We start from the raw sequence: 27,691 nt of genomic DNA, 5'->3' as shown, positions 1-27,691 counted from the left end.
ATAATTATAATTAATTCTGATGTCTCCAAAGCCGGTCGTAGCGCCTCCGTGGCGAATTCAATTCGTCGGAAATATTCCGCAGCACCCACACGGTACGCGCACGCACTCATATACAGACGTACACACGAACGCCGAACGCATATTATACCATATTATGCATAACAAGAAAACAGCTCCTACTCCTTTGACGTTCGGTACATCGTCGACCGGCCGACAAGGTTAGTTGCCCCGTGGATGCTGCCGTCGCCGTTGTATACTATACGAATGTTGTACACATCACATTAATGTACTATTATATATGCGGACAATATTTACGGCTGTAAAATGCGATATATCCATGCGCGTACCACAATAATGACGAATAATAGCCAATGCAACACGAAACGTTATGAGCGTGACGGCCGATACCGTTTTAGTCGTACATTGAACGACGCGGTCCTCCCTCATAATTGGGATTTACCATTATTTTCGATACGTACAACTCCCCACGCAGGATAACGACAATCGTGACTTGTGTTGCACAACACTATATATGCTATTTGTTTGTTTCTTTATTTATCATTTTCATTTTTCCCATTTAGATCATTGTCACTGCATGTGTGGGAATTGTTAGCTAGCGATTTTAATTTCACGGTCGGACATCATTCCGTGTCGATAGATGATGGTGACCATATATGCACGAATTAATGGGAAATGTCAGTATGGTTAAATAACGAAAACGTAATTCGAAACACTACAATTTCATAATAATATTATCAAAATAATAATACGAGTGTTGAACCAAACTGTGCATCTTTGTTACCGGGTTTTCTTTAACTGCACTTCCTACATTTATAATCTCGAAAGCCTCAAAAGGTATAATAATCAGTATAAACTATTTTTGTTCGGCTGACTAATCTATTTTTCTTTATTGACTTCAGAAATAGACATAGGTAACACGATATACGAGTCAAACGTGTCAGGTATACGATATATTTGTAAGTTGTAATTAACAGCTATTTACTATTGTTGTTATGATTTTGATAGTCCGTGAGATTGCAAATTCGTGACAGGCATTTTTGTCTCCCCTCTTCGCGAACAATTACGTAATTTTGGTTTTAACAGTTTTGTGACACCTTGAATTCATATATATATGTATATCAAATAAACTGAAAAGCTTTTAAGTTAGAAGATTAATAATTTTCATTCATATCGTTTCAATATGAATTATAATATATTTTTTTTAAAGTACTTTATGTTTTAAATTATAGATATACAAATTTAATTTGAATTAATTATTTTATTTGTCATAAATTACATCAAATTAAATTTTTTACTGAATCATTAGATCAACTGCAATATAAAAAAATGAATATATTATAATATATATATTATTATAATAGAACGATGAATATGTTGATTTTATAATGATTAGTGTATTCTAATTTAATTTAATTTTTTATTCGAAGGCTCCTATAGGAAAAGTTATAATATTTCAATCATAAATTTAAGGGTAGTGTCTAGTAGAAAATCAGGTTTAATTGATACTATTTTGGTCTAATTGGTCAAAAGTAAAAAAATTCTACGTACTTTATTTTTTTAATAGTCGGGAAAAACGAAAAAAGAAATATAGAAAAGGAAATTATTTACGCAACACCGATGTTTGAACAAAATCTATATTGTTATTTTGTTGTAATTCAAATAATATATATTAATAACAATAATATATACGATGGTTTGGCAATCATCTGTGAGACCGTGTGTCAGACACAGGCTCCGATCAGAATCGTTTTTCATATGCAATGATTTATCATTGGATTCAAATTTTACATAATAAATTGCTGTATTTTTTTTTATAGTAGTTAAAACTTTAAATTGGAAATCGATCGTAAACATCATGACTTAAATAAATATTTATTTAAATTTTTATCTGAGAATGATTTTTCGTCATATATTTTAATTTAAACAAACATTCCAAGACATCATACTTATTTTTATTATCCTAAATTTATCACCATACTAAATACTAATTAGTTTAAATAAATACATTTTTCAAAGATCATTATGTGCAATTAAGCAACATTAACTTTCCAAATAGTATTGATCGCGTCCATCCATCGTGACGAATTAACAATTTATCATTTAAATCGATATTAGGAAAGTCTAAATCATCCTCTTGACGTTTTCGTAAATTGTATTGGAAATAAAAATAAAAATAAAAATAGCATTTCTATTATTGTTTAATATTCAACATAGTTTAAGCAATAAAGAATTTAATAATAATTTTAAATGACAGCTATATGTTATAATAGTAAGATTTTAATAACGTAAAGACATGTCACGAGTTTAAATATATTATGTAAGGCTTCATTTGAACAAAAAAGAAACGTATACCCGATAGGTTAGATTTTGTTTTTGTAAGAAAAAGGGAAACATATTAAAATATCATTGTAAAGTATAGTGAAATGTTTTAAATAAAAAAATTGCGATTCTCAAACTATAGCTTTGAAACTTTTTAAGCTTAACCGTACATTTTATAGTGGATTATTTTAGCTGTTGAAAAGTGTACGTGTATTTAAAACAAATACCTTGTATAATATTTAAAAGTTTTATGGCAGAATCAGTGAAAAAATTGTTTATAAATATGGATAAATGTTGCACAAATAAGCTTGATAAAGTCGTGAAGATATCGTTTGGAAAAAATTCGAAAATCACAGGCCCCACAGACAGCACTTTTAGTGCGCGTATATCATTACAATATATTATTATTATTATTATACATTTGAATTCGCATTCGTTTCCGGAGTACGAAATGACATTATAAACGTGTCAAACTGCATACAGTGTGTAACAACATTTCACGTAGATCACGACAGCGATTAATTATTATCATTGAGATAGACGAAAACAAAAACAAAAATAAGACAAAATAAAATGCTGGATGCTGCTTGTGTCGTATTATATCTCCAGCACGTCTGCGGATCTATTGTCGGAGTTCGCGCCTTCGTCCATTGTTGTATGTATTATTTCACATGTGTGGGCAAATATTATGTAATCCGTACGGGTACGCACTCACACACGTATGCATTATAATATTATACACGGTGCTACGGTGTTCCGGGGAACGGTGTCTTTTCGGTACCGCCGGGAAGCAATGCGCGTAAATACCGTAGGTCGAACTTGACATAAAGCTTCGAACCTACCCCGGGGCCAGTGAAAGTAATTTACCGATGTTTGCTATTTTCACAGACATCAATCATTTTACATCAATATTTAACAATATTTGTCTCATTAAAACGAACTGTGTATTGTACATATTATGTTTGTATAGACGCGCGTATATGTGCATAGTATTATCATTATTATTGTGTTCAGAATCATTTCGACCGCAAAGACCTGAAAGCGATATATTATTATAATAGTCGCCGCACCCACACTTTCTGTTCGGGTACGTTTTACACCTACGGAACTGAAATACACACACAATTTTATTATGCACGAATAATACGGTTAACTGCAAAGCAATAATAATTCCAAACGAAAACTGTACTTTTACATAATATCATATTATCATTGCGATCATACGACGTGTATGTGTTATACTGTATAGTAGTTGAAATGTACGACGCGCGGTGTTTGCAGAGACTCGGAACGCTCGTGTACGTTTACCGTGTGCATTATGTTTTTACAAGCACCTAATAGTACTTGTGGCCGCACAGTCGTTTAACACGCGCATGCCGTGTGGCGTCTGTTCGGCGACGAGGATCGAAGATGCATTTTTATTCGCCCGAACGTGTATATTATAAACCGAAGTGTAGGTACGCGCGTTTGAAGACGCCCTGAACGTCGTTGAAATACACTTACGAAAACGTTTATTTACCTGCACAACACGACGATATTATCATATAATATTATTATTTTTATACCGAGCGAGCGGCTACACATAAATACGTTTCCAATAATACAACGTCATAATACGGTGGTGAGCGTGTTGTTTACGCGCGTCTACCGAGCGTAGGCACTTATAATCTTCATTGAATATTCTGCAGTATTTTGCCGGTTTATGGACCGCTCTTACCGCGCGTGGGCACATCTCCCCCGCGCAACAGCCTCCGTACACCCGGCAGATTCGATTGTTATTCCGTTTATTATTATTATTACGTTTTTTTTTTCTGTTCGAGACGTATTAACCGTCCGCGACGGCGCGCTAGAGGAATGTCGAATAACGAAACTTTCACTCATACACATAATATTATATCAGACAATAAGATGCACGGACGTGCGCACATCGCGGCGGTCGACCTTCGAGCGCATGTGTGTACGAATATTTACATCGGTTTTGAGGGCGCGGATACTCGTAGAAGAAGTAAAACGCAGGCTTCGGGCTAAGTAGACCTAGAAAAAAAAAATTATATGTATACACTATGTATAACGTGAGCGAACGCGAACGTTATTATTATTATTATTATTATTATTCAACACCGTCGTCGGTGTCGTCGAAAGTGTTTGCCCACGCGCGGTCGCCCGGACCCGTATACCGGTCTTCGTATAATGTATACCTATATATATATATATAAATATTATATTAAACGTACGAGAAGGTTTTGGGCGGTCACGTTGAACTTTCAACCGTTTAGGTCATACACATGTGCGCAAAAGTGAACGCGTGGAATTCCGACGGCACACACACACGCGCGCGCGCGCGCCAGCCCGTCCGTACGACATCGTATTATCATTATGATTTATAATAATATCGGAATCGCGTGGCCCGGAGACGGTAGATCACCGACGGCAGTTTATTGCGGCGGCGTAACGCGGACAACGGCGATATGCTGATGATGATGATGATGATGATAATAATTTCTGGTCAGACCAGTCTCCGACGCCAGGCGGTGTATAAAAATAATATTATAATATTATAATAATATAATATATGTAAAGGACTGACGGATAAGGACGTTCACGTAACCAGGTATACGCGGACGCGGTAGATAATACGACGGTGGCGGCGGCGGCGGCGGCTGCGATGATGATACCTGACGGCCTTCACCTTAAAAGCGACGGCGCCTGTGTACCATTTATATACACGCCGCCGTAATAAAACGCTTATAATATTATTTTAATGATAATAATAGTATAATGCGATCGTGTCGATTGTAACAATAAATAATAATGAACGGAGGCAGTCCTACTACACTATCGAAGGACCGCGGCTGAAGTGCTGCTTCTTCATGTGTCCCGTACGTTACAACACTGCGCTGTGCATAATACGAGTATATTACATTATGGTACTTAGACTTGCATACTATTATTATATATTGTACTCGACACCGAATAATTATATAATTGTATCGATCGGGCGAATCCGTCCGTCAGTCACGCGTTGGCCTTTGGACAGTCCCCGCACACGACGTTATGCCGGCTGTATCCTACCTGTTGTGTACCGCGGAATAGCACCTCTACCGAATATAATAATATTAAATAATATATAATATTACTCATTATTATAGCCCCACTCGCACTAATCCGCGTGATTACAATTCAACATATCTATATAGGTGCCTGCTTGCCGTTATTATCACTCGCGCACTGCGATGATGGCCAATACATGATCGAACGTGTTGTAATAATAATGAGCATATAATAGATACAATAGAGTGTTGCTAAACAATGGCTCATGTTGGTCAAATACATAATATATACTGTAAACAATGCGCATATCACCCAATGGCATGCGTTCGATGAGAATATGAAATATAATATCGCGTAAATCCGTGTTGTACCTTTTCGCTACCTATACCTGTGCACGGGTGCATTAAAGTACAATTATCAACGGATGATGGTCCATCATCGTTCGTACATAACGTTACAAACGACAATAAATCGTAGTCTTAACTCCACAGCTTATGTTATAATTTAATGGCATTAAAAAAAAAAAAAAAAAAAAAACAACGTTGTCTTACTTTGAACATTGACGAATAATCTTTTTTATCTAAGGGTCGATAGCACGTGATATAAACCGTATCGAATATGATTTGCGAAGTAAGTAAATTGCGTCTCCCAAAAAAGGTCATAATCCTGTACGATACGCAAATTTCAGTCCGAGTAATTTTGTAACGTACGTGAATTGCGTCATGGGGTATTTTGTATATTTTATATTAAAGATTGGAAATCCGCACAAACTGAACTAGGTATTTCAGTAAAATAATACCCATATCGCTGTAGGGCGTGTACGATTGTTTTGAAATTGTTGATTTAAGCTACGTTCCTAGTTTGCAAAATTATACAAACGCATATTCAAAATGTTTGTTGTATCCGTTCTGTTTTGTTTATAGTTGTACAGTTGTACGCTGAACGTATTAATATAATATTAAATTACAATAATATTATCATGACTAGGGACTATTTAGGTACCCGACTTTAATAGTATATTAGAATGGACTGTTTTTAAGCCTACGCGCGTAAAGAACTAATTCAACAGAGCCGGTCGAGCCGGATCACATTTATTATATCTCAGCTGAATTTATTAACATCAAAAAAAAATGCACCGTTATACCAACCGACAATAACCACAGTAAGCTATTGTTTTTATCATGAATACGTTTGTAAGTTATATTAGGACCTTAACTATTAGCAGACCACGCGTCCACGTACTTGTATTAATTTTGATATATGTTTATTTTCCGCTATACTCGTCTGTTGCCGGACTACAGTCACGTGCGCGTTTGACACGTACGGTGTCCAACTGCACAACAAACTTATAATGTACGTAATCTGGTTGATTTGGGTTTTCAATCCTGTAAAAATGCGTGTTCCGTCTTCCCGGGTGGCACGCGTAAGAGGATTCGAGGATAGAACTCGGCAAGGGTACAGACACGGAATCCCACCACCTCCCCCCACCCGCAACCGTTACCCGAGTGTTTTAGAATTGGCAATTCCCACGGGTCCGGTATTATTATTACGTACTATAATATATGGCGGTCGATTTATTTTGTGGAGCGAGTAGACAGTGACTGATATTCTAAGATCTCTACTGTTTTGCTTAGACTACGTCCTACCCCATACTCCGTTGCGTTTCGTTTCGTTCGTACCAGAGTACCATGATATCAATATTATATTATATTATATTATTGTGCTACCTAGCTCATCTTTGCGATTGAAAAACGATTCGTATTCCTGCCGCGCGAGGATAGGACAAAGTAATGATTTATTTTTTTTTTACTACCGTTTACCGCATTACATAGGTAGGAAATCGTAAAATAGTATGACATTCAATGAGAGAAAAATGTTGTCATCTCGTGATTATATGCGTGATAATATGCTTTATCTAAGGCAATCAGGTTTTTTTTTATTGACATTGAATAATTCTATACGTGTTAGTATTTTTTTAGGACTTATTGTATAGGTAAACTTGTACCTAAATATTATTCAACTGACGCAATAAGTGTCAATAATACTTTTAGACCGAAGCATTAAAGCCAACGAAATGTGTAAACTTTAAACTACAATATTATAGGTAGTTTTGGAAAATAATTGTTAAGTTCATTTTGCACCTGTTTTGAATAATCGTACGAAAATGTCCGTGTTTAGCCATCATAAATTCATAACTCGTGTTGATTAGGTATACAAACTGTCACTACTCACCTAATCGTGTAATACAAAAAGAATCGTTCCGCTTTCAAGTTTTATACGATAGGTCATGGATTGATACAGTTAAACATTTTATCTATTCACATCGTAATGTATTTTATTCTTTTAATGTTACAACGTCTATTTAATACCACGTTTTATTATAATATGATGTACACTTGTGTACATCGTGGTAATAGGGAAATCACCTATGTTGTTATCAGCGTATTATGGTTAATATTTAATGTTTTATTATTCGCATATAAAAATGTTATTGTTTATTTATTTTAGGGAATTAAAGCATGTCTAACTTTTAAAAAACGAGAAAAGCTAATTTATTTTTATGGAACCGTGTGGTGCAGACAAAAATAATTATAACATCTGTATTTTATTCAACTACAATTGTAATTTTATTGTAAATATAAACTCAAGTACATATTATGATATCACCTCGTATAATCATTGGCGAAACTTAAAAAGAAGCGATTATGGGCTAACAATATGTTCGATTGATTTTACAAAATATTTAATAAATCAATAAAACATGGCATTTTTAAGATTAACTTTTTAAATCATTTGAACATTTTAGAAACAAATTAAAGGCTGTCCAGTTAATAATAATATACAGTATTTTTAATATTCTGTTTTATTTTAATTAAAAAATTATAAAATATTATATTGGTGTTTGACTATACTCGTATATATTTTATAGTTAATGATTTATTTATTAACATAATATAATTTATGATATTTACATATCTTTTATATTATAAAACTATTAGTAGCTACCCATTATTGATGGAAAATGCGTGTAAGTTTTGCTTACATTTACGAAGCCTATGCAATATATTCGATGAACAGATTCGGTTTAAGTTGTTGTACTACCTAATAAATATAAAACTCGTCGACCTCAGTGTTACATTAAAATTAAAGATGAGATCAGGAAAAAGCAATTTCTCCAAAATTAGTCTTACGGCTTACCAAAAAAATATAAGCTTATTTATGACTTATACGATGAATGTCATTAATATATAATTGGCAGTTCAAGGACAGCAGGTTACAGGTAATAGATATAGATGTATTAGCTGGATTGTTTCTATCTTTAAAGATCTTTATAGTTTTTTTTTTTTAATTATTACATAAAATGTATATTTTAAGTTTTTAGCATAAATTCTTTAGGGCAAAATATGTCATGTACGAGTATAATATTAACGACCTTTGATAAACATTCATACAAATATAATCTAGTATCCGATTATTGGTCATAATTATATTATATTACCCAATGAACACAGTTGGTATATTTAAAATCATTTTATGGAACTAAATAGTATCTTAAAAGTAATTTAAGGGAAAATAAGTATAAAAATGTAATTCACTAATAGTGTAGTTTTTATACTAAATTTTGATTATTTAGAAAGTCCGTATTAACTGTACTTCATTTAGTGTAAATATTATATCGGTGTATTTTTTAAGAATATTATATATGAAATGGCAAAATATAAAATAAATTAATCTATTGAGCTACTGTAATGTTTTTAAATTGATTGGTTTTGGTTCAAGTTATTGCCCAACTAATTATTTTATTTTTGGTTTATAGCTTTATAGTATTTATAAAATTATTATTAACTAACCTTAAAGCTAATGAAATATAATGTGATAAATACACTTCTTCTATTAGATAACGATATAGATTATTTGTATTAATTTATGGTCGAGTAATATTTTTAAATCAAATACATATATTATATTGTTTTCTACCAGTATTATATGTAACTACTACACCACTAATTGTAGTTGTAATTTTTAATTGATTTATAAAGTAGAACGTGTTACAAAGACGTAGTTACCCATGTGTGTATTCTCGGTGTTACTAACGCATATGTGCACGGCATTGCAAATTATACATTCAGAAGAATATATTTGACTCTATTATTTTTTATATTATTATAATGAAATTACTTATTATTAAATTTAAAGGATACAATATTAGTAGGATTCCACATAGATGTTTAATTTTTTTTTTTTTTTTGAAACAAGTAATCTGCATTTTATAATTATAAATATATGTAAGTACAGCATCGATCTTAAAGTAAATAGCTCTATAAACAATGCCGTACAATAACCTAAACCTTTATATTTTTAAAGTAGTTTTCAATTTAAATTATTAAGCGAATACAATATTATACTTATTGTTCATACATATTATGTGTTATTATACATTCTATGATATTAATTTGCAAAAAATATAATGAAAAAACATCTATTTTGTATTACATCTGTTGTTTAACTAAATATTACCTTATTATTAGTATTAGGTTTTTGACAAATACCTATACAAAACTTGGTGTTATCCAAACACTATTATATTTTAATACGCATATTCCTACAATATGTAATAGCATACTGAGCGCACCTACATGATGGTTCAATAAAATATAGGTAGGTAATTTACCATGTGAATGCACTAGTCTGAGTTGAATTTCTAAGTGGTGATTATGAGTGCTCTAGCTCGTGTGCTGAATTCGACCAGTTGGTTCTCACAGTGAATAAATGTAGGACACAAATGCCAACACGATTATAATTTTTGAAATTCCATTTTGTGTTAAAGAATAACAACGGTTACATTTTATTGGAATCGGTACAAAAAAAAAAAAACAGTTTATCGTTCATTGGCAAAATTGCAAGGATAATAAAATAAATATATTATTTAGGTATAAGCGCCGAGTAAAATCAAAACATTCGTGTTGGTAAACGTAGTTGAATTCTTAGAAGAATATATTCTTATATAGGTATACAATACAAAATTAAAATATAATAAAGGTTAAATTATGATTTGAATAGTGTAGTCAAGTATTAAATTTAATGTTTTAGAAAGACAAAAATCTGCATATAATAAATCCAACATTTATGTATTAAATTAAAATCACTGACTTAGTAGACAATTCAGTTATCTATTTGTCAGAAGATTGGAAGACTTTATTTAAATACGCTCACATATCGAATGTCGAAAGTCTATGATCCGTGTCACTTTAATATTACTATTTAATTTTAAGATTATAATAAATGCATATAAAAAAAAAAAAATATATATATATTAAATATTGTTATATTATTATCAATTTTTTGTACGTACTTTTCTAATAAAAATATAATTAATTGATTAATTATTAATTTGTCACTAGCAATTTAGTTTACAGAATTGTCCAATTTCTATTTAAATTGTATAAAGAAATAATCAAAATTAATTTTCAATTTATCTTATGGTAGTAATAATGTAAATATAAAGTTAAATTTTGCAATATAATATCTTGAACGAATCTAAGATTTCAAATATTGCTTACGTGATGTTTAAAAATTTCTTACGTGTTAAAAACATTTATAATTAAATATGTCCTACTTTAAATACATCATGCAATAATCAGAATTCTAATTTATTTAAAACGTGAAAATTTAAGAAATTATTAAATAATCGAATTAAACATTAATTTGAATAGAAACGAAATACATATATTTAATCAATATTTTTTTAAGATTTCATTAAATAAAACTATAATAAAAAATGTATTTTATTTTAGATGTATTTAATACTGTTGTTTTCAATCGTGGGGATTCAGTTTGCTTATTCTCAGCAAACCAACCCAAATGATTTGGAAGTGGTACTTAATATTGAAGATAGCAATAAAACTCAATATCATGAGCAAAATTTTGATACCAGTATGTATTCCATAATCATTAATTACTATTATTATAATATATTTTATATCAAATTTGTTTCCATTTTATAGTGGCCTATATATTCGGCTACGAAGTAGGTCCAAATGGTCAATTCCACCATGAAAATAAAGGTCCGGACGGATTCACATATGGTTGTTACGGATATGTAGATCCGGAAGGAAAATTACAAGCAACTCATTATATATCTGATGGCTGGGGATACAGAGTAGTCACACCGGGTGAATCTGTAGAAATTTTCCATCATAAGCATGATCCTGCTGATGAAAATCAAGCTAATGAAAGTTCTGAAGGAGGTTCTGAACATGAACATCATGGACACCATGGAGTGGTAACAGCATGGGGTGATCTTTATTTCCCAAAAGGATGTGGAGGAGGAAGACCAATTCAAGGAACTGGTCAATTAGGTGGATCAGGTTCTTCAGGATACCCCAGTTTTGTTGGAGTTGGTCAACCAGGACCAGCAGGTGCACCAGGTACCTATGCAATTATAATTAAACCAATTAATAATTATTGTAATTTAACTAAAAAATTGAAAAAATTGATAATTACATAAATATATTTCAATAATAAAACTAGAATAAAAATACTTGACATTTTTTTTTTCAATTTTGATTAATTAATTAGATAAAAATAATAATTAATAATTTTTCTAGATTCAAAACCATTCATTTACTAACATATATATTTATTTTTATTTATAACTCATATAACACTTAAACATAAAATTAGGAATAAATATATTTTTAATAATAACTTAATTGTTATATCAGTAAAATAATAAAAATAAATAAATGTAATTAATATAAATTCTCATATAGGATCTTCCGGAGCTCCAGGATCACCAGGATCTGCTGGTACTCCAGGATACCCAGGTTCTTTTGGATATCCCGGTAAACCAGGATCACCTGGATCACCAGGTTCACCAGGATCTCCTGGTTCTCCAGGCTCACCAGGATCTCCTGGTTCTCCAGGTTCTCCTGGTTCTTTGGGATATCCTGCATCAAACGGATCTCCGGGTTCACCAGGATCCCCGGGTTCATTTGGTAAACCAGGATATCCAGGATCACCAGGATCACCAGGATCCCCAGGATCACCTGGATCCCCAGGATCACCAGGGTCACTTGGCTACCCAGGATCAGGATCTCCGGGCTCACCAGGAGCTCCAGGCTCACCAGGATCCCCAGGATACCCCGGATCACTTGGCTACCCAGGATCAGGGTCTCCAGGCTCACCAGGATCTCCAGGCTCACCAGGAGCTCCGGGCTCTCCAGGATCACCGGGATCACCAGGATATCCAGGATCACTTGGTTACCCAGCATCAGGATCCCCAGGCTCACCAGGAGCTCCGGGCTCACCAGGATCCCCTGGATATCCAGGGTCACTTGGTTATCCAGGATCAGGATCTCCAGGATCACCAGGATCCCTGGGTTCATTTGGTAAACCAGGATATCCTGGCTCACCAGGATCTCCGGGCTCACCAGGAGCTCCAGGCTCACCAGGATCCCCAGGATACCCAGGAACACTTGGCTACCCAGGATCAGGATCTCCAGGCTCACCAGGAACTCCGGGCTTACCGGGATCACTAGGATACCCAGGTCCTCTTGGCTACCCAGGATCAGGATCTCCAGGCTCACCAGGATCTCCGGGCTTACCAGGAGCTCCGGGCTCACCAGGATCACCGGGATCACCAGGATATCCAGGATCAATTGGCTACCCAGCATCAGGATCCCCAGGCTCACCAGGAGCTCCGGGCTCACCAGGATCTCCTGGATATCCAGGATCACTTGGTTATCCAGGATCAGGATCTCCAGGCTCACCAGGATCTCCTGGCTCACCAGGAGCTCCGGGATCACCAGGATATCCTGGTTCTTTGGGTTCAGGTAGTTCATTAGGTTCTCCGGGAACCCCTGGTTCATTTGGTAAACCAGGATATCCAGGCACACCAGGATCTCCAGGAGCACCGGGATCACCAGGATCTCCAGGTTCACCTGGTTCTTTGGGATATCCTGGATCAAGTAAACCAGGATATCCAGGTTCACCAGGAGCTCCGGGCTCTCCAGGATCCCCAGGATCACCAGGATCTCAAGGATCACTTGGCTACCCAGGATCAGGATCACCAGGATCATTTGGTTACCCAGGCTCACAAGGATCCCCAGGAACTCCAGGAGCTCCGGGATCACCTGGATCCCCAGGTTCTTCTGGATCATTAGGTTACCCAAGTGGTTATCCAGTATTATCAGGAACTCCAGGATCACCAGGAAAACCTGGATCTCCAGGATTACCAGGAACTCCTGGATTACCAGGTAATACTTTTGATAGGTTAAATTTAAGTTAGGTCACTCCTATGAAAATTGGTGTGTGATTTAGATATTTAGCTTTTTATCTCATTAGTAAACGGTAGTATTTAATATTTTAGATTTAGAGAAAATAATTACAGTACTTTACACAACCTCATTGTCAACTTAATAAAATATTAATTAATTTAATATATAATAATCATGTCCATATAGGTATTGTTGTATACAATTTTTTTTTATCGATTAATTATATTTATATTTCTTCATTAAGATCTACATTAATTATTTAAACATCTCAAGTATTTTTTATAATTGTTTTTCTTTTAAAATAATTTATATTCTATACGAATAGTGTTATATCAAATGTTTATTAAAACATAAAATGATAGAAAAACTATTAAAAATGGCTTAAATATTTATAAATTTAAATTATTTTTAGGTAAACCAGGTTCAGGGTTACCGACAAGTCCATCTACAGTTTATCCAAGTTATCCAGGTATATATAATGTCATAGTATTTGAATATATATTATTATTTTATATTTAATATTAATATTAAATTTAAATTAATGTAAAATCATTGCCCAGGTTATTATGATTAATAGCATATTTTATTTTTAAAATCTTTAAGGCTGTTGAAAGCGAACTATTTCTAAGGGGTTGTATTTAGGCAATATTCGATATGCATTGTGAGTTATGTGTAGTTGTGTTTGTTGTAATTGATCATTAGTGTGCGTGCGTTCCTCGAACGCTTTATGTAATTAAAAATAAACTACGGCTAAGATTCTTGGAAATCCATATCGTATATACGCGCACGTCGCTAAATTTTGCGATAAAAAAAGTTTTTACATAAAAATCCCAAAAAGAGGAAGACAAATTCACCCAATATCAAAAGTCCGATTTTAATTTTAAAAACATATTTAAATTCCTTAATTTCTTTTCTAGGTTATGTAGGAAATTAATTTTCGATTTATTGCATTGCTTAATTACTATATAGTAACAAATGAATTATATTTATATACAATTTTTTTTCAGAATTCACCTTACTTAAGTGGTACTAAAAATAAAAAACCGAAAATCCATTTTCTATATAACTTGGAAAAGAGAATAAGGAATTCAAATATGTTTTTAAAATTAAAATCGGACTTTTGGTACTGGGTGAATTTTTCTTTCGCTTATTGATCTAAACGCACGAAAAAATGAAAAAACGACCTGCTTTCAACAGCCTTAAATATGTATAACAAAAAAAACATATTTCACTTGGAATACACATTATGAATAATATGAACTATGGTATTCTATAATATATAATTTTGACAACTTCAATTTTTATATAGTCACAACAATTTTATCTCATTATACTAAAATTGAATATTTGTGTATGATAAGTAAATTGCATAGAATTCAATATTCAAAAGAACTAGAAAATAACGCTGTTTTATTATTTATAAAAATATTATATATTCTATATTATTATTAATTAAGCTGAAAATGTGTGTTTTTATAATATTTATAGGTTCTCCAGGTTCTCCAGGATTACCAGGAACTCCAGGATTACCAGGTGAATATTAAATTAAAGTTTTACATAACATATTTAGAAAACTAATTTTGTCATTTAGAGAAATTATTTCAGCAAATAGATTACAAATGTAAATAAATACTAAATTAATTATATTTTCAACTTATATTTTATAGGTAAACCGGGATCTTCAGGTTATCCATCATATCAACAACCATTACCTTACCCTCCTTCATCTTATCCTAGTACATCAGGTAAATATATAAATAAATAATTAATTTAATATACATATTTTAACTCTATATGCTTAAAGTGTTAACATATTTGTTATACTTGTTTACGTATTATGTTTCTTCAAATTCTTAAACAATAGTAATTAAAATTTTTAATATTATGTTTATTATTTTTAAATAATCTAAAACAACAAATTGTATTAAGTTATATAATATAATTTTTTTAAATTTTACTTAGGCTCGTCAGGTTTACCAGGAACTCCAGGAATTCCAGGTTTGTACTTTATTAATAACTAACGTAACTATTTTATTATTAATTTAACTATTGTAAATAAAAAATAATTATAGTAAATAGGCTTATAATTATTTGATGTTTGTTAATTATTAAATATCATTCAACTATGGTAAATGAAACAAATTATTAATTTATATATAGGAGCTCCAGGATTGCCAGGTTCGCCAGGTTTGCCAGGATCATCCTCAAATAACAAACCATCTTCATACCCAAGTGTTTCAGGTAATTATACTATAATTTCTATAGTCTGATTTAATGAATAGATAGGTATCTAATTAAAACTAACTATTTCTCAAATTTAATTTTAGGATCACCAGGATTACCAGGTTCTCCAGGATTGCCAGGTATAAATTGAATATATTTTAACAAAAAAAAAAAAAAAACAACTAACTCATATTTAAAGATGAATAAATAACGAGTATATTAGAATTCAATTTAGAAAATATTAAATAAAATGTTTAATTATTTATACAGGAACACCAGGCTTTCCCGGTTCTTACCAAAAACCAACAACATACCCAGGAACAGTATATCCTAGTGGGCCAGGTAATTTAATAGGTTTTATTAAATTAAAACAATTTAATCTTGAAAATGTATCTTTATATTTTTACCAGGATCCCCGGGATCCCCAGGATCACCAGGCACTCCAGGTTACCCAGGATCACCAGGTATAAATAACCATTTTTATTAGTTATTTTTTTTATAGTGTGTGTGATAAAACATACTAAAATATATATGCTAATTCATTAATGAGTTTGTTTGATTATAATAACATATACTGTGATTTAATTCAAAGTTCAATAACTTTTTATGTATATATATAATTTACTAGTTTTTAATTATGTTGGCCAACTAGGAACCCCAGGATTACCAGGTTCTTCATACATCAAACCTTCATACCCTGTAGCCCCAGGTAATAAGCAACATAAAAATAATTAGATATCCAATAAATTTATCTAATTATATACAATAATATTATACTAATTTCAGTATCTACTGGATCACCAGGATCTCCGGGTTCTCCAGGTTCCCCAGGTCTACCAGGTAAATACAATATATTATCTCTAAATAATATAACATAATAAATTATTTAGTGTAGCGCACTTATTACTAAATGTCAAATTTTTTTTTAAAACTTAGAGTTGGAAGTTAAGTTATAATTTTTAAGTGTTTTAGAGTTCTTAAAATGTAAAATTTAAATAATGTAGATTATACAATTATATACATATAATAAATAACTTTCATTATATATTCAACTAATGACCAAATTATTAAATTATGTTTAAGATATTCATAAATATCATTCTTTAAAAAAATGTAGGCTGCAATATTTTATTATTATCTAGATTAAAATAATTTATTTTATGATTAGGTATTTAGGTACATAATAACATGCTTTTGATATAAATTTTTAATTAATAACAATAATAACCAAACTACAAGATAACTTTAAATTAAATAAAAAATTTCTAATTTTAATTAATTATATTAAAGGAAAACCAGGATCTTACGTTCCACAATCTACATATCCAGGATCATCTTATCCAGGTACCCCAGGTATAAAATAATAATTATTATTTCTTTTGTAAAATTTCAAAATTATTTTCATATAAAATATTTTGTCTTTATTTATAAATAATGTAATAATATATTAATTTAATGTAATCCATTTTTCTTTTTTTCACTAGGTCAACCAGGAACTCCGGGATTACCAGGATTACCAGGTATGTGTTAATTTGAAATAAATTAAATTTATTATTGATGCAAAATTATATTTATTTTAAACAAAATGTTTATAGATTTTTAATATTTTTTTTTTTTCATAAAAATTAAAAAGGTAAACCAGGAGCATCAGTCTTACCAAGTACACCATCGTATGAAAAACCACAACCGACTTATCAAAAACCAAATGCAGGATACCCCGGAAGTCCAGGTAAATTGATATATAATGTAATAGAATACAATTTTTACTTTTTATAAAAATATCGTAATAATTTATTTATATTTGTATTCTAAAATAAAATATTATATTTTCAGGTCAACCAGGTACTCCAGGTTTACCAGGAACTCCAGGATTACCAGGCACAATTTCATATCCAAAACCAACACCACCGTCAACATATCCCATAGGACCAGGTAATGCAATAATATACGCAAATAAAAGTAGATTGCCTTAAATGGCTTAAATAAACATGTTTCTTTCTAATCAAAATTGTAATACTTCTATTAGAGTATAATACAACCTCTTGCTTAAACACACTTATATGTATACTGTATATTTATATTATATAGGTATATAATAATATATCAGTTATAAATAAATAAATATAAATATAGTTTTAACAAACATTTAAATATACCTTTTTAAAAGTATATTATTATACTTTCAAATTGTACATACAAATTATAACCTTTTTATAACTAACTATAATCAAACTAATACTTGTATTATTATTTTTTTTTTTTATTGACCACGTACAACTTCAACTCATAAATGCAATAGTTTCAACATTTTTATTTTTTATAAAACCTATAATTACATAAAGTTATTTTTTTAAATATATATGTAAAATTAAGTTGATTCCTTACTTTGAATTTATTATTAAATTTGTTTTTCTTGTACACCATATTTGAAGAAAATAATGAAGTTGTTCAATATTTCTGGGTTTCGAGTGAATGTTATACTTTAGTTATTTATTTTCTTGAAATAGTTGGCCTGTGAAGATTTTTTTGACTGTTATTGTTATTTTATATGGATTGATATTTGTGATAATATGTCAATTATTATAAATTTATAATATATAATACCACATTGATGTAAAATCCGTATAATATCTATATTTACACTTATGTTGTATCCATAAATTTTATATTTATTATTTATTTAGTTTTCTAATTCCATTAGGTATAGTTTTTTTAATTATAATTTCCAAATAAATCAATATAAATTAATAACATACAATTAATTTTACTAAAAGTAAAATGTTTAATATTACAATCAGATAATTTAAATATATTAAATAGATATGACTGCTAAACTATAAGTGTAACGTTCTTATGTTTTAATTAGCATAAATATAAACTAGAAATTTATGATTAAATAGTATATGTGTTTTTAGATTTATTTATAATTATTTATGGCTTAGATAAAAAACTATCAAATCAAATTAACACATAATGTAATACAATTTATTCAAAACAAATAAGAAGTGTTTATGTAATCATTAACATAAACATGATATAATGTTAACATAAATAAATATTATATTAATATAATATAATATTATTATCATCTAATTTATTTATTTACTTCTTAAAAAACATTTTACAGGTAAACCAGGATCCCCGGGATCTCCAGGACTTCCAGGTAATTTTATTAAAAATAATATTATATAATGGAAAAGAATATCTTAATATGAACGTTAAAAAAAATTGAATATAGAAACGAATTTTATAAATTTCTTCAATCACAATATTAATTGTATAAAAGCATGTTAAATAAGTACCTACTATTCAAAACAACGGCTATACTAAATCTAGTAAATCATATTTCATGGTTTGCTACATATTAGTGAACAATTACAAATAACAGTTTAATTATATCAAATATAATTTTTATTCTATTTAACCTTTTTTTTATATTTAAACGAATTTATTAATTGTATAGGTCAACCAGGAACACCAGGTTTACCCGGGTCTATATACCAACCCTCATATCAAAAACCGACTTCAAATAACCAATATGGAAATCCCTCCCCATATCCAGGATCTTCTTATCCCGGAAGTCAAGGTTAATAGTATAAACTTAAATAAATAACTTTAAAATTATACGTAAATATAGGAAAAATGAATTTTAATTTAATATTTTGTTTAAAAATAATAATAAAATAATATTTATTTTAGGACTACCCGGAACACCAGGATTACCAGGTAAATATTATTCATTATATTAAAGAAATAACTATTTTACGTTTTACACAAATAATATTATTAGAATGTATAGGTTTAGTAATAATAGAATTGTTAAAGTAAAAATATATTTTTTTTTAAATTAAGGTCAACCAGGTACACCTGGAACACCAGGCTCAGCTTATCCAGGTTCTACATTGAATCAAAAACCCAATTATCAATCTGTTAAACCAAGCTCGCAGGGTTATCCAGGTTCTGCATACCCAGGAAGTCCAGGTATAAATATTTGAATATGTAGTTATAATCAACAACAACCAATAGAAATAATAAAATCGAAAAAATTAAATAACTTTTAAATTGTTTTGTGTTCTAGGACAACCAGGCACTCCAGGATTGCCAGGTAAATAGCATTATATACTTCCTATACCATAATAATAATAATAATAATAATAATAAAAAAAACACTGAAATCAAATGCGTTAAATTAAAAAAAAACTGTTTATAACTTCAAAACTACTTTATGAAACTTAATTTTATAGTAACGGTTTCTGGACAGCCCATCGTTAAAATTGACTATTCGTAAAAAAAGACAAATATAAAAGAGTGTTATTGGTCAAATCTATAATTCATTAAAAATTTAATTTATCAAATAATACACATTTTTTGTTTTTTTTTTTTTTTGAAATCCTACTTTTATTTTACGCATTAAATTAATTATGATTAAAGGTATTCTTTTATCTTCAAATTGTCATCTTAAATATATGTGCACATAGTCATGGTCATGTTATACATGAATACCGATATACAACACTATTTTTTACTTAGTATGAAATATTTTTGACGAACTGTACTCAGTTCTAGAATAGTATAATAACATAATATATATATACTTTAATTATTGGTTTCAAAATGTATTTTGTATTACATACATTTAAATCACTAAGTAAAAGTAATTAAATTATTTATTTCAGAAATTTGTATTTGAATTTGTTTTTATAGAAGAAAAAATATGTTTTTTTAATTATTTATTATGAAGTTCAGTTTTAAGCACCTTCATATTCATATATTATTTTATCCGTAGATCACACAATTATTTATTTAGTATTAATATTATTTTTTAAATATAATTTTAGGTCAACCAGGAACCCCAGGTATACCATCTTATCAAAAACCAAATCCGCCAACAACATATCCAGTTCAGCCCACATATCCTTCACAACCATCTTACTCTGGTTATCCTGGAAGCCCAGGTAAATAAAATTAAAAACAAATTTGTTGAAATATTATCCTAAATATGTATATATCTGAAATGAAATGACTCTATTATGTCAAATAACTGTTCAAGGCAATTTCAAAATTTTTAATTGTATTTAAGCTATGTAATTATTCATAATTTTGATTTTCCCTTAGGTCAACCAGGAAAGCCAGGTATCCCTGGTACTCCAGGTACTCCCGGAATTCCCGCAGGACCATCTTACCAAAAACCTACACCTCCTGCTGGATACCCAGGATCTCCTGGAACACCAGGTATATTTAAATATAATTTTTAATATTTTAAATACTTAAAAAAACTTTAGTTGCTTATGTCTATTTATTACTATAGTTATTGGTAACTGATATATATATATATTTTTATTTAAAAGTAGTTCAAATTATAAAACATTTGATTTATTAGTAACTAATAATTATCCATCTATAATATATCAAATATGAATATGAATATAAATGTATATAACATTTTTAATATTTATTCTTACTCTAATCATGCTTACTCTAACTTTTGTTTGATTCGAGTATCTTACTGATTTTGATACAAGTAAGCTTACGTCTTATATTTATTATAGGACAACCAGGAACTCCTGGGCTCCCAGGAAAACCAGGCCAATCGTTTGGACAAAATCCTCAAGGGTTGGTTGACTATGGAAAACCTAATCTATCATCAGGATATCCCGGATTTACAGGTAAAATATTATAACAAAGTTATTTTTAGCATTTTAGTTATTTAGGATTCCTATAAAAACACATTTTATAGTTTTTTTAGTATAATAAAATTAGGTAAATTAATCAATTTAAAATTTTGACGTTGACGAACATTTAAAAATATGCTTTTTGGTATTAAGTATCAAACATTTTACTGTGATTGACAAAATATCTAATTCATAGTTTTGATCATTGATATATTTTGTTGAACTCTTAGTAATGTAATATTTGTAATTTATTTTTTTGTGTAATGTAATTGTAATCTTGATTCAGGGCAACCAGGCCTTCCAGGTCAACCAGGAACTCCAGGAACCCCAGGAACCCCAGGAATTCCAGGTTCTTATCCCACCTCACCAAAACCCAGTCCATCTCCCATAAATCCAAGCAGTGGAAGTGTATCAGGTGAATATTTAAAAAAAACTTAACCTTTTTAAATTTACAATGAATCAATATATTTTTTTAAGGTTTACCATCCAATGGTTATCCATCATTAGTTGAAGAAACTCAAACAGGTTATCCAAATAAGCCTAGTTCTCAACCATCATACCCGGGTCAAAATTATGTTTATCCTGCAAGCTATCCTCAAAAACCTAATGTTCCTGATTATGGTGCACAGCAACAAAACGTGTACCCTGAGTATTTAGGTTCAGGATATCCAGTACCCCCTCCTCCTAATGCACCATTCCCTAATTATCCACAATCTACTGTACCATCTGGTTACTCTGGTTATTATCAATTGTATCCAGGTCAAAATCAAGTATACTCTGGTCAACCAGATTTTAATGTATACCCATCTGTAGCTGGTGAACAATATCCTTTAAACGCATATGGCTATCCAGAACAACAGTTTACATACCCAGTAACAGAAAATAAAGGTAAAAAACCTCAAGTAACAACACCTGTCTCTACTCAAACATCTGGTTATAAGAGTAAGTCTAGTCAAACTTTTCCAGAATATACAAGTAAACCTAGTTTGATAGATATACGCATAAATGTTCCAAATGAACCTAATTCTAACGATGGCCAAAAAGCTGTAATTTTAGGTAAAAATGAATTAATAGGACCTTCATCAGGATCATCTGGACATTCCAGCTCACTTACTCCACAATACGTAGATAGCCCTACAAAGGCACCCAAATTACCATATCAATTTGGTCAAGAATCAAATCAGGTTATCTTATCATCGAGCAAACCAGAAACTAGCACTTCATTATATAGTGTATCTAGTAAAACACCATCGATTCCTGAAAATATTAATTCAGTGGAATCAACTAGTACCATATCCTATGAAGAACAATTTAGTACTCTTTCACCAGATTCTTCGACACCTGTCAATATAATTCCTTATCCTTTGCCAATTGTACCAAACCCAGGATCTTGTCCATGCTATTTTGTTCCACCTACAAATAATTCTACTAATCAACCACAACAACAACAACAACAACAGCCAACATTTGACTTAAATAATCTCCCGGAGGGTGCTGTTATTGGATTCGTGCCGGTAGTATTTTATCCGTCATGTGGCGCAGGAAGTGCAGCATCAAAAGAAGTGGTATCATCAAAGTTAAATCCTGTTTTCCCATCGGCTTATCAAGTACCATACAAGTGTTCATATTGTGAACAAGCTGAATCACAAACTGCAATCATTCGAGGAAGTTTTGATCAAGTAGTAAAACAAAGTCAATTAAACCCATCCGTTGTAATTAAAAGTCCAAGTAGAAAGAATTTCCCAAATGCCCCAATTTATGACCAACCAGAATTTGGAAGAAAGATAAAAGTTGTAAGAAGGAAAACTAAAGATGAATAATATTGAAAATAATCAACACAAATACTTTAAAGACTAAAAAAATAAATAAAATATCAACGGAATAAATTTAACATTCAAATTTTTTTTATATATATTTGAACATACAATTACATATATGACTTTCCATATTGTACTAAAAAAATCAATTGGCAATCATATTCTGTTTAACAAATTAATACCCCAAACGCTCAGATAATTTTATTTTTAGTTTAAGCTAATCTAATTGAATATATCCAAATTATTAGGTTATTTTTTTTATCTAAATTGTTTTTTTTTTAAAATTAACGTTAAATAGATAAAAATATATACAATATATAATTAAATAATTGACATTAAAAGTCATTTTATGCGTATAATCTATTTTATTATACAACAATTGTAATTGTATCAATCTGATTTCGATGAATTTATTTGTATTACGTTTATTAGTTTATACTATTTGTTAATTATAACCCGTCCAGAAGTTACCAAACGTTTACTGTCAATTTATAGATACTTTTGTAAGCCTAATTAAATATATTTTTACGAAAATATTGTATATATTTATAAGATGGTAACTCCTGGATAGACGTTGATTGACAATTTTATTTTACTTAATAAATAGTTGTTTTATATACTGTAACTAAATGTCAATTAAAAAATAAATAAAGTATAATTTGAATTGTAAAATTATGTGTATATTTTTTTATTAGATTTATTAATGGATTAAATAATGGCCTTTTTAATAACAAAATATCGAAGAAAACTTTTTTTTGTTATTAAACTAGGTATAACTAATAATAAAATAAATATTCTCTTTTAAGTTATTTTAAGAAAATATTATATTAGGATAGATATTTGTTTAAATATTTATTATGACACAAGATGAGTATTTATTTTTATATATTAGTTCCAAGTACCGTTAAATATTATGATTTATAATTTAAGTATGTGTTTCCAAAAGTATTTTTAAATTTTTGTTATATTTAACTACTTTAACTCAAATGATATCCTACAGTATCAATCGGTCCTTATATTTAATTTTATGAATACAATGAGTAGAAATTAGTTGCTGGGTAAAGTGATGTTAAATCTTGAAAAATACGATAAATATAACAAAAATAATTAAACATATGGCGTTATTCTATCATTTAAATTTGGTTGATGAGGTAAAAAAATATTGAATACTAGTACTTATTAATGTTATATTAATAGTTAATATTATTCACGGTTGGATTTTAAAATATGAGAATTTTAGTTAATAAAGATTTTGAAGAATACTATAATAAATAATAATGTTTAGAATTATTTATTGTTATAATATCAATATATAATCTGCGAATACGTTGAATATTTTAATACTTGTGAATAAAAATATTACATAATCTACACAATGTTTGCTATACAATAAAATATTTAAAACCCGTATCATATATACACCTTAGCGGAAAGAATTAACTATCGATTAAAGGATAATGTAAAATTTATTTACTTATTATGGTATTGATAAAATATATTTTAGGTAGGTACGTATTATAATTTAAATAAAATTAGTAGAGATGGCTTAGATATTGTAACAGTTATTTCTGTAAATGCGAGCACGATAAAATGGTAATGTGAATTGTAAACTGTTTGTACTTTGTGGTGGTTTAGTTGGTATGGATTAATGTACATTTACCCTTATTATGATATTATTTATCCTTGAATTATAAAAGTATATAGATATTTGAGATTTTGGAAATCTTCGTATGTGAAATAATATTATATGACTATATAACAATGTAATAATCTATAACAGCAATAATTCCCTTTGAATTAATAACAGTGTATTGTTGACAAAATAATTGCATTTCAGTATTTGTCATGTTCAAAAAAAAAAATTAAGTTTTTAGCTACAACAATAAAGTCATATAATATATTGTATTCATACTATACTGTTTGACGTAATTAACAATAATTGTTTAAAAATAGATGGTCACAGAAGTTCTATGAATTTGTTTAAACATAATATTAAGAATTTTCATTTAAATTAACCTAAAATGTATATTTATGTAAGGGTACTATGCCCGTGTATCCAGTATATAAATAAATAAATTATTGTATAGTAATGTAGTGTGCTATTATAATGTAGATTATTCATTATATAGTTTTAATACAGGTAATATAATATATTATAAATAAAACGTTGATTATATACTGAATGAAAACATAGTATTCTATGGTGATTATTTACTGTTTTCAAAAATGAAAAGTATTTTAACATTAATTCGAAAGGACAATCGCTCCACATTAATCACAATGTAGACGCTAAATGAATACTAAAATAAATTAAACAAACAATTAAACTTATTTTAATTAATTGACTTACTGACGCATTGATTGATTGATCCATTTAGGGGTTTGACAAGATGTGAATGACTGGATTCTATGACCTCAGATGTCAAGAGTGGTGCTAAACTATATAAGTGATATCTCTGTTGTATAAATATTGATTTAGAAAAATTAAAATTTACGACACCTAACTATTTATGCGATAGCTTGATAAATGTCAGCATCTTTGGTCATGTGTAAAATTTAATTTACTATAATTATATAGGTTTTAGTTTTTATAATAAAAAAATATTATGGCCAGTAGGTACCTAAATAAATATTAAAAATGATAGTTATTTATGACTAACCTATAATTTTTGTATTTATGGTTCATATATTTTATATGTTAGATTGATGTTTTAAGATAATATTATTTTCTTAATTAATTAAAATGCCATCAATTTTTGTTAAATAAATTTAATATTGTGAGTGATTGTGAATTTCGATAATAGGAACATGATTGCAGACGGCATGATTTCGAATATACCTTTTCTAAACAAATATAAACTCAATTACCTTTTTGTTGCAAACTAGAGTCGGCAATTAGAGGTAACGAAAATGTAAATTGTAAACTCAGCCTGGTAATAGCAAGTAATTAAAATTTCGATCCGAATCTTGGCATTACAAATATATATTATTTAACTCATCTGAATATATTCCTTCATTAAAAAATAACAATAAATACAAACAGAAACTTAAATTAAAATAAACTATTGAAATATCAAAAGTAGTAACAATATAATTTTTAGGAACAAAGTTTCAAAAATACAAAAATAACAAATACGGTAAGTACCTCTGTTTAAGTATTATTAAAATGCATGTGATAAAAAACAGCAGACCTTATACCAAGATATAATTATATACTTTATATTAACTTATACCTTACTATTATTATTATTTTATCTTATAAAGTATAAAATCGATGTAGATAACATGAATGAGATAATAATATGAGTTACAAAATCCCTTTCTCTCTGATGTACACTAAATGATTTCTCAATGATAAAAATTATTAATTTAATAAAAAAAAATTGAGCCAATTTATCTATATCTTTAGATGAATTCCAATTCGGATACTTCTTGGTACATTTTGGGAACATGTAAATTTTATTCGATATCAGCATAAAAAAAGGCAATAATAATAATAATAATAATAATTTATAATCGACTATGCTGACAGTCAATAACAGAAGCGTGCTCACCTTTTTTGAAAAGAGGGGTGCAATGAGATAATAATTGTTTACTTCTCCCAGATCCGTGGTTGTCGAGGGAGGGTTGTAGATTAAAAACTACCCCTTATATACGATACCTTTGCTGTCAAATATCTAAATGTAAGTATTTATTATAACTATAACATGTTGTTGATAATTTATTATTTCCATTTGTATATTTTCAAAAAACAATAGTTCAAACGGTGATCGGCGTGAGTGCATTACTTGTCAATAATAATATTATAAAGAAATTAAGTATAGTGAGTATCATGTAGTATTATAGTTTAATTAAATGCAAAATGGCAATGATAATACAATGTTTATATATCAAAATATATTTTTATTTTAATTTATGAAATAATGCTCTTCTATCTAAATATAGTCATTACATTGATTTTTTTATATTTTATCAATATACTATTTTTGTTATTGTACAGTTAATTTACATTTTACGTTATCTATTGATTTATATAGACAACTTTTACTGGAATTACACGTTAGAAATTGTGTGGCTGAATTAAAATCAGAATTCAATATTCAAAAAAAAAAAATATATATTACAAGAAAAATATTTTTTTTCTGTGATTCAAAAATTAAATTTTGCGTTTAAGAAATACTTATTGAAACTTTTCATAAGCTTCTCTTTAATTTGCAAGTTACCAAACTTTGATAATTTGCTTACTATATTAATTTAACAAGACAAGTTACACTGTATTATAAACGTTTTACATCAAAAGTGAACATTT

The 27,691-nt window shown here is 29.4% G+C and overlaps 1 protein-coding gene across 2 annotated transcripts in view; it reads left to right on the top strand.

Moving 5' to 3' along the window:
* The window catches only part of LOC113550254 (collagen alpha-1(III) chain-like), a 32,679-nt gene extending 8,631 nt beyond the window's left edge, over nt 1–24,048 (top strand). Inside the window, exons 2-28 of one of the 2 annotated variants that reach the window (XM_026951985.1) lie at nt 11,187–11,325; nt 11,397–11,819; nt 12,165–13,649; nt 14,083–14,139; nt 15,159–15,203; nt 15,338–15,415; nt 15,633–15,668; nt 15,831–15,911; nt 15,998–16,033; nt 16,164–16,235; nt 16,304–16,357; nt 16,546–16,602; nt 16,680–16,733; nt 17,184–17,246; nt 17,378–17,413; nt 17,527–17,622; nt 17,727–17,825; nt 19,021–19,056; nt 19,357–19,479; nt 19,593–19,619; nt 19,746–19,874; nt 19,972–19,998; nt 20,732–20,848; nt 21,009–21,125; nt 21,443–21,559; nt 21,852–21,980; nt 22,043–24,048. In XM_026951985.1, the coding sequence (XP_026807786.1) occupies nt 11,187–11,325; nt 11,397–11,819; nt 12,165–13,649; nt 14,083–14,139; nt 15,159–15,203; nt 15,338–15,415; nt 15,633–15,668; nt 15,831–15,911; nt 15,998–16,033; nt 16,164–16,235; nt 16,304–16,357; nt 16,546–16,602; nt 16,680–16,733; nt 17,184–17,246; nt 17,378–17,413; nt 17,527–17,622; nt 17,727–17,825; nt 19,021–19,056; nt 19,357–19,479; nt 19,593–19,619; nt 19,746–19,874; nt 19,972–19,998; nt 20,732–20,848; nt 21,009–21,125; nt 21,443–21,559; nt 21,852–21,980; nt 22,043–23,385 (5,076 nt within the window). In that variant the 3' untranslated portion in view covers nt 23,386–24,048. The remainder of the gene's footprint in view (nt 1–11,186; nt 11,326–11,396; nt 11,820–12,164; nt 13,650–14,082; nt 14,140–15,158; nt 15,204–15,337; nt 15,416–15,632; nt 15,669–15,830; nt 15,912–15,997; nt 16,034–16,163; nt 16,236–16,303; nt 16,358–16,545; nt 16,603–16,679; nt 16,734–17,183; nt 17,247–17,377; nt 17,414–17,526; nt 17,623–17,726; nt 17,826–19,020; nt 19,057–19,356; nt 19,480–19,592; nt 19,620–19,745; nt 19,875–19,971; nt 19,999–20,731; nt 20,849–21,008; nt 21,126–21,442; nt 21,560–21,851; nt 21,981–22,042) is intronic. The other variant, XM_026951986.1, reaches the window with a different exon arrangement.
* Nucleotides 24,049–27,691: the final 3,643 nt, after the last annotated feature.

The sequence above is a fragment of the Rhopalosiphum maidis genome, chromosome 1 (genome assembly GCF_003676215.2).
Source record: "Rhopalosiphum maidis isolate BTI-1 chromosome 1, ASM367621v3, whole genome shotgun sequence".
Taxonomy (NCBI): domain Eukaryota; kingdom Metazoa; phylum Arthropoda; class Insecta; order Hemiptera; family Aphididae; genus Rhopalosiphum; species Rhopalosiphum maidis.
The sequence above is the reverse complement of the archived record's forward strand: the minus strand, read 5'-3'. Positions and strand labels throughout refer to the sequence as shown.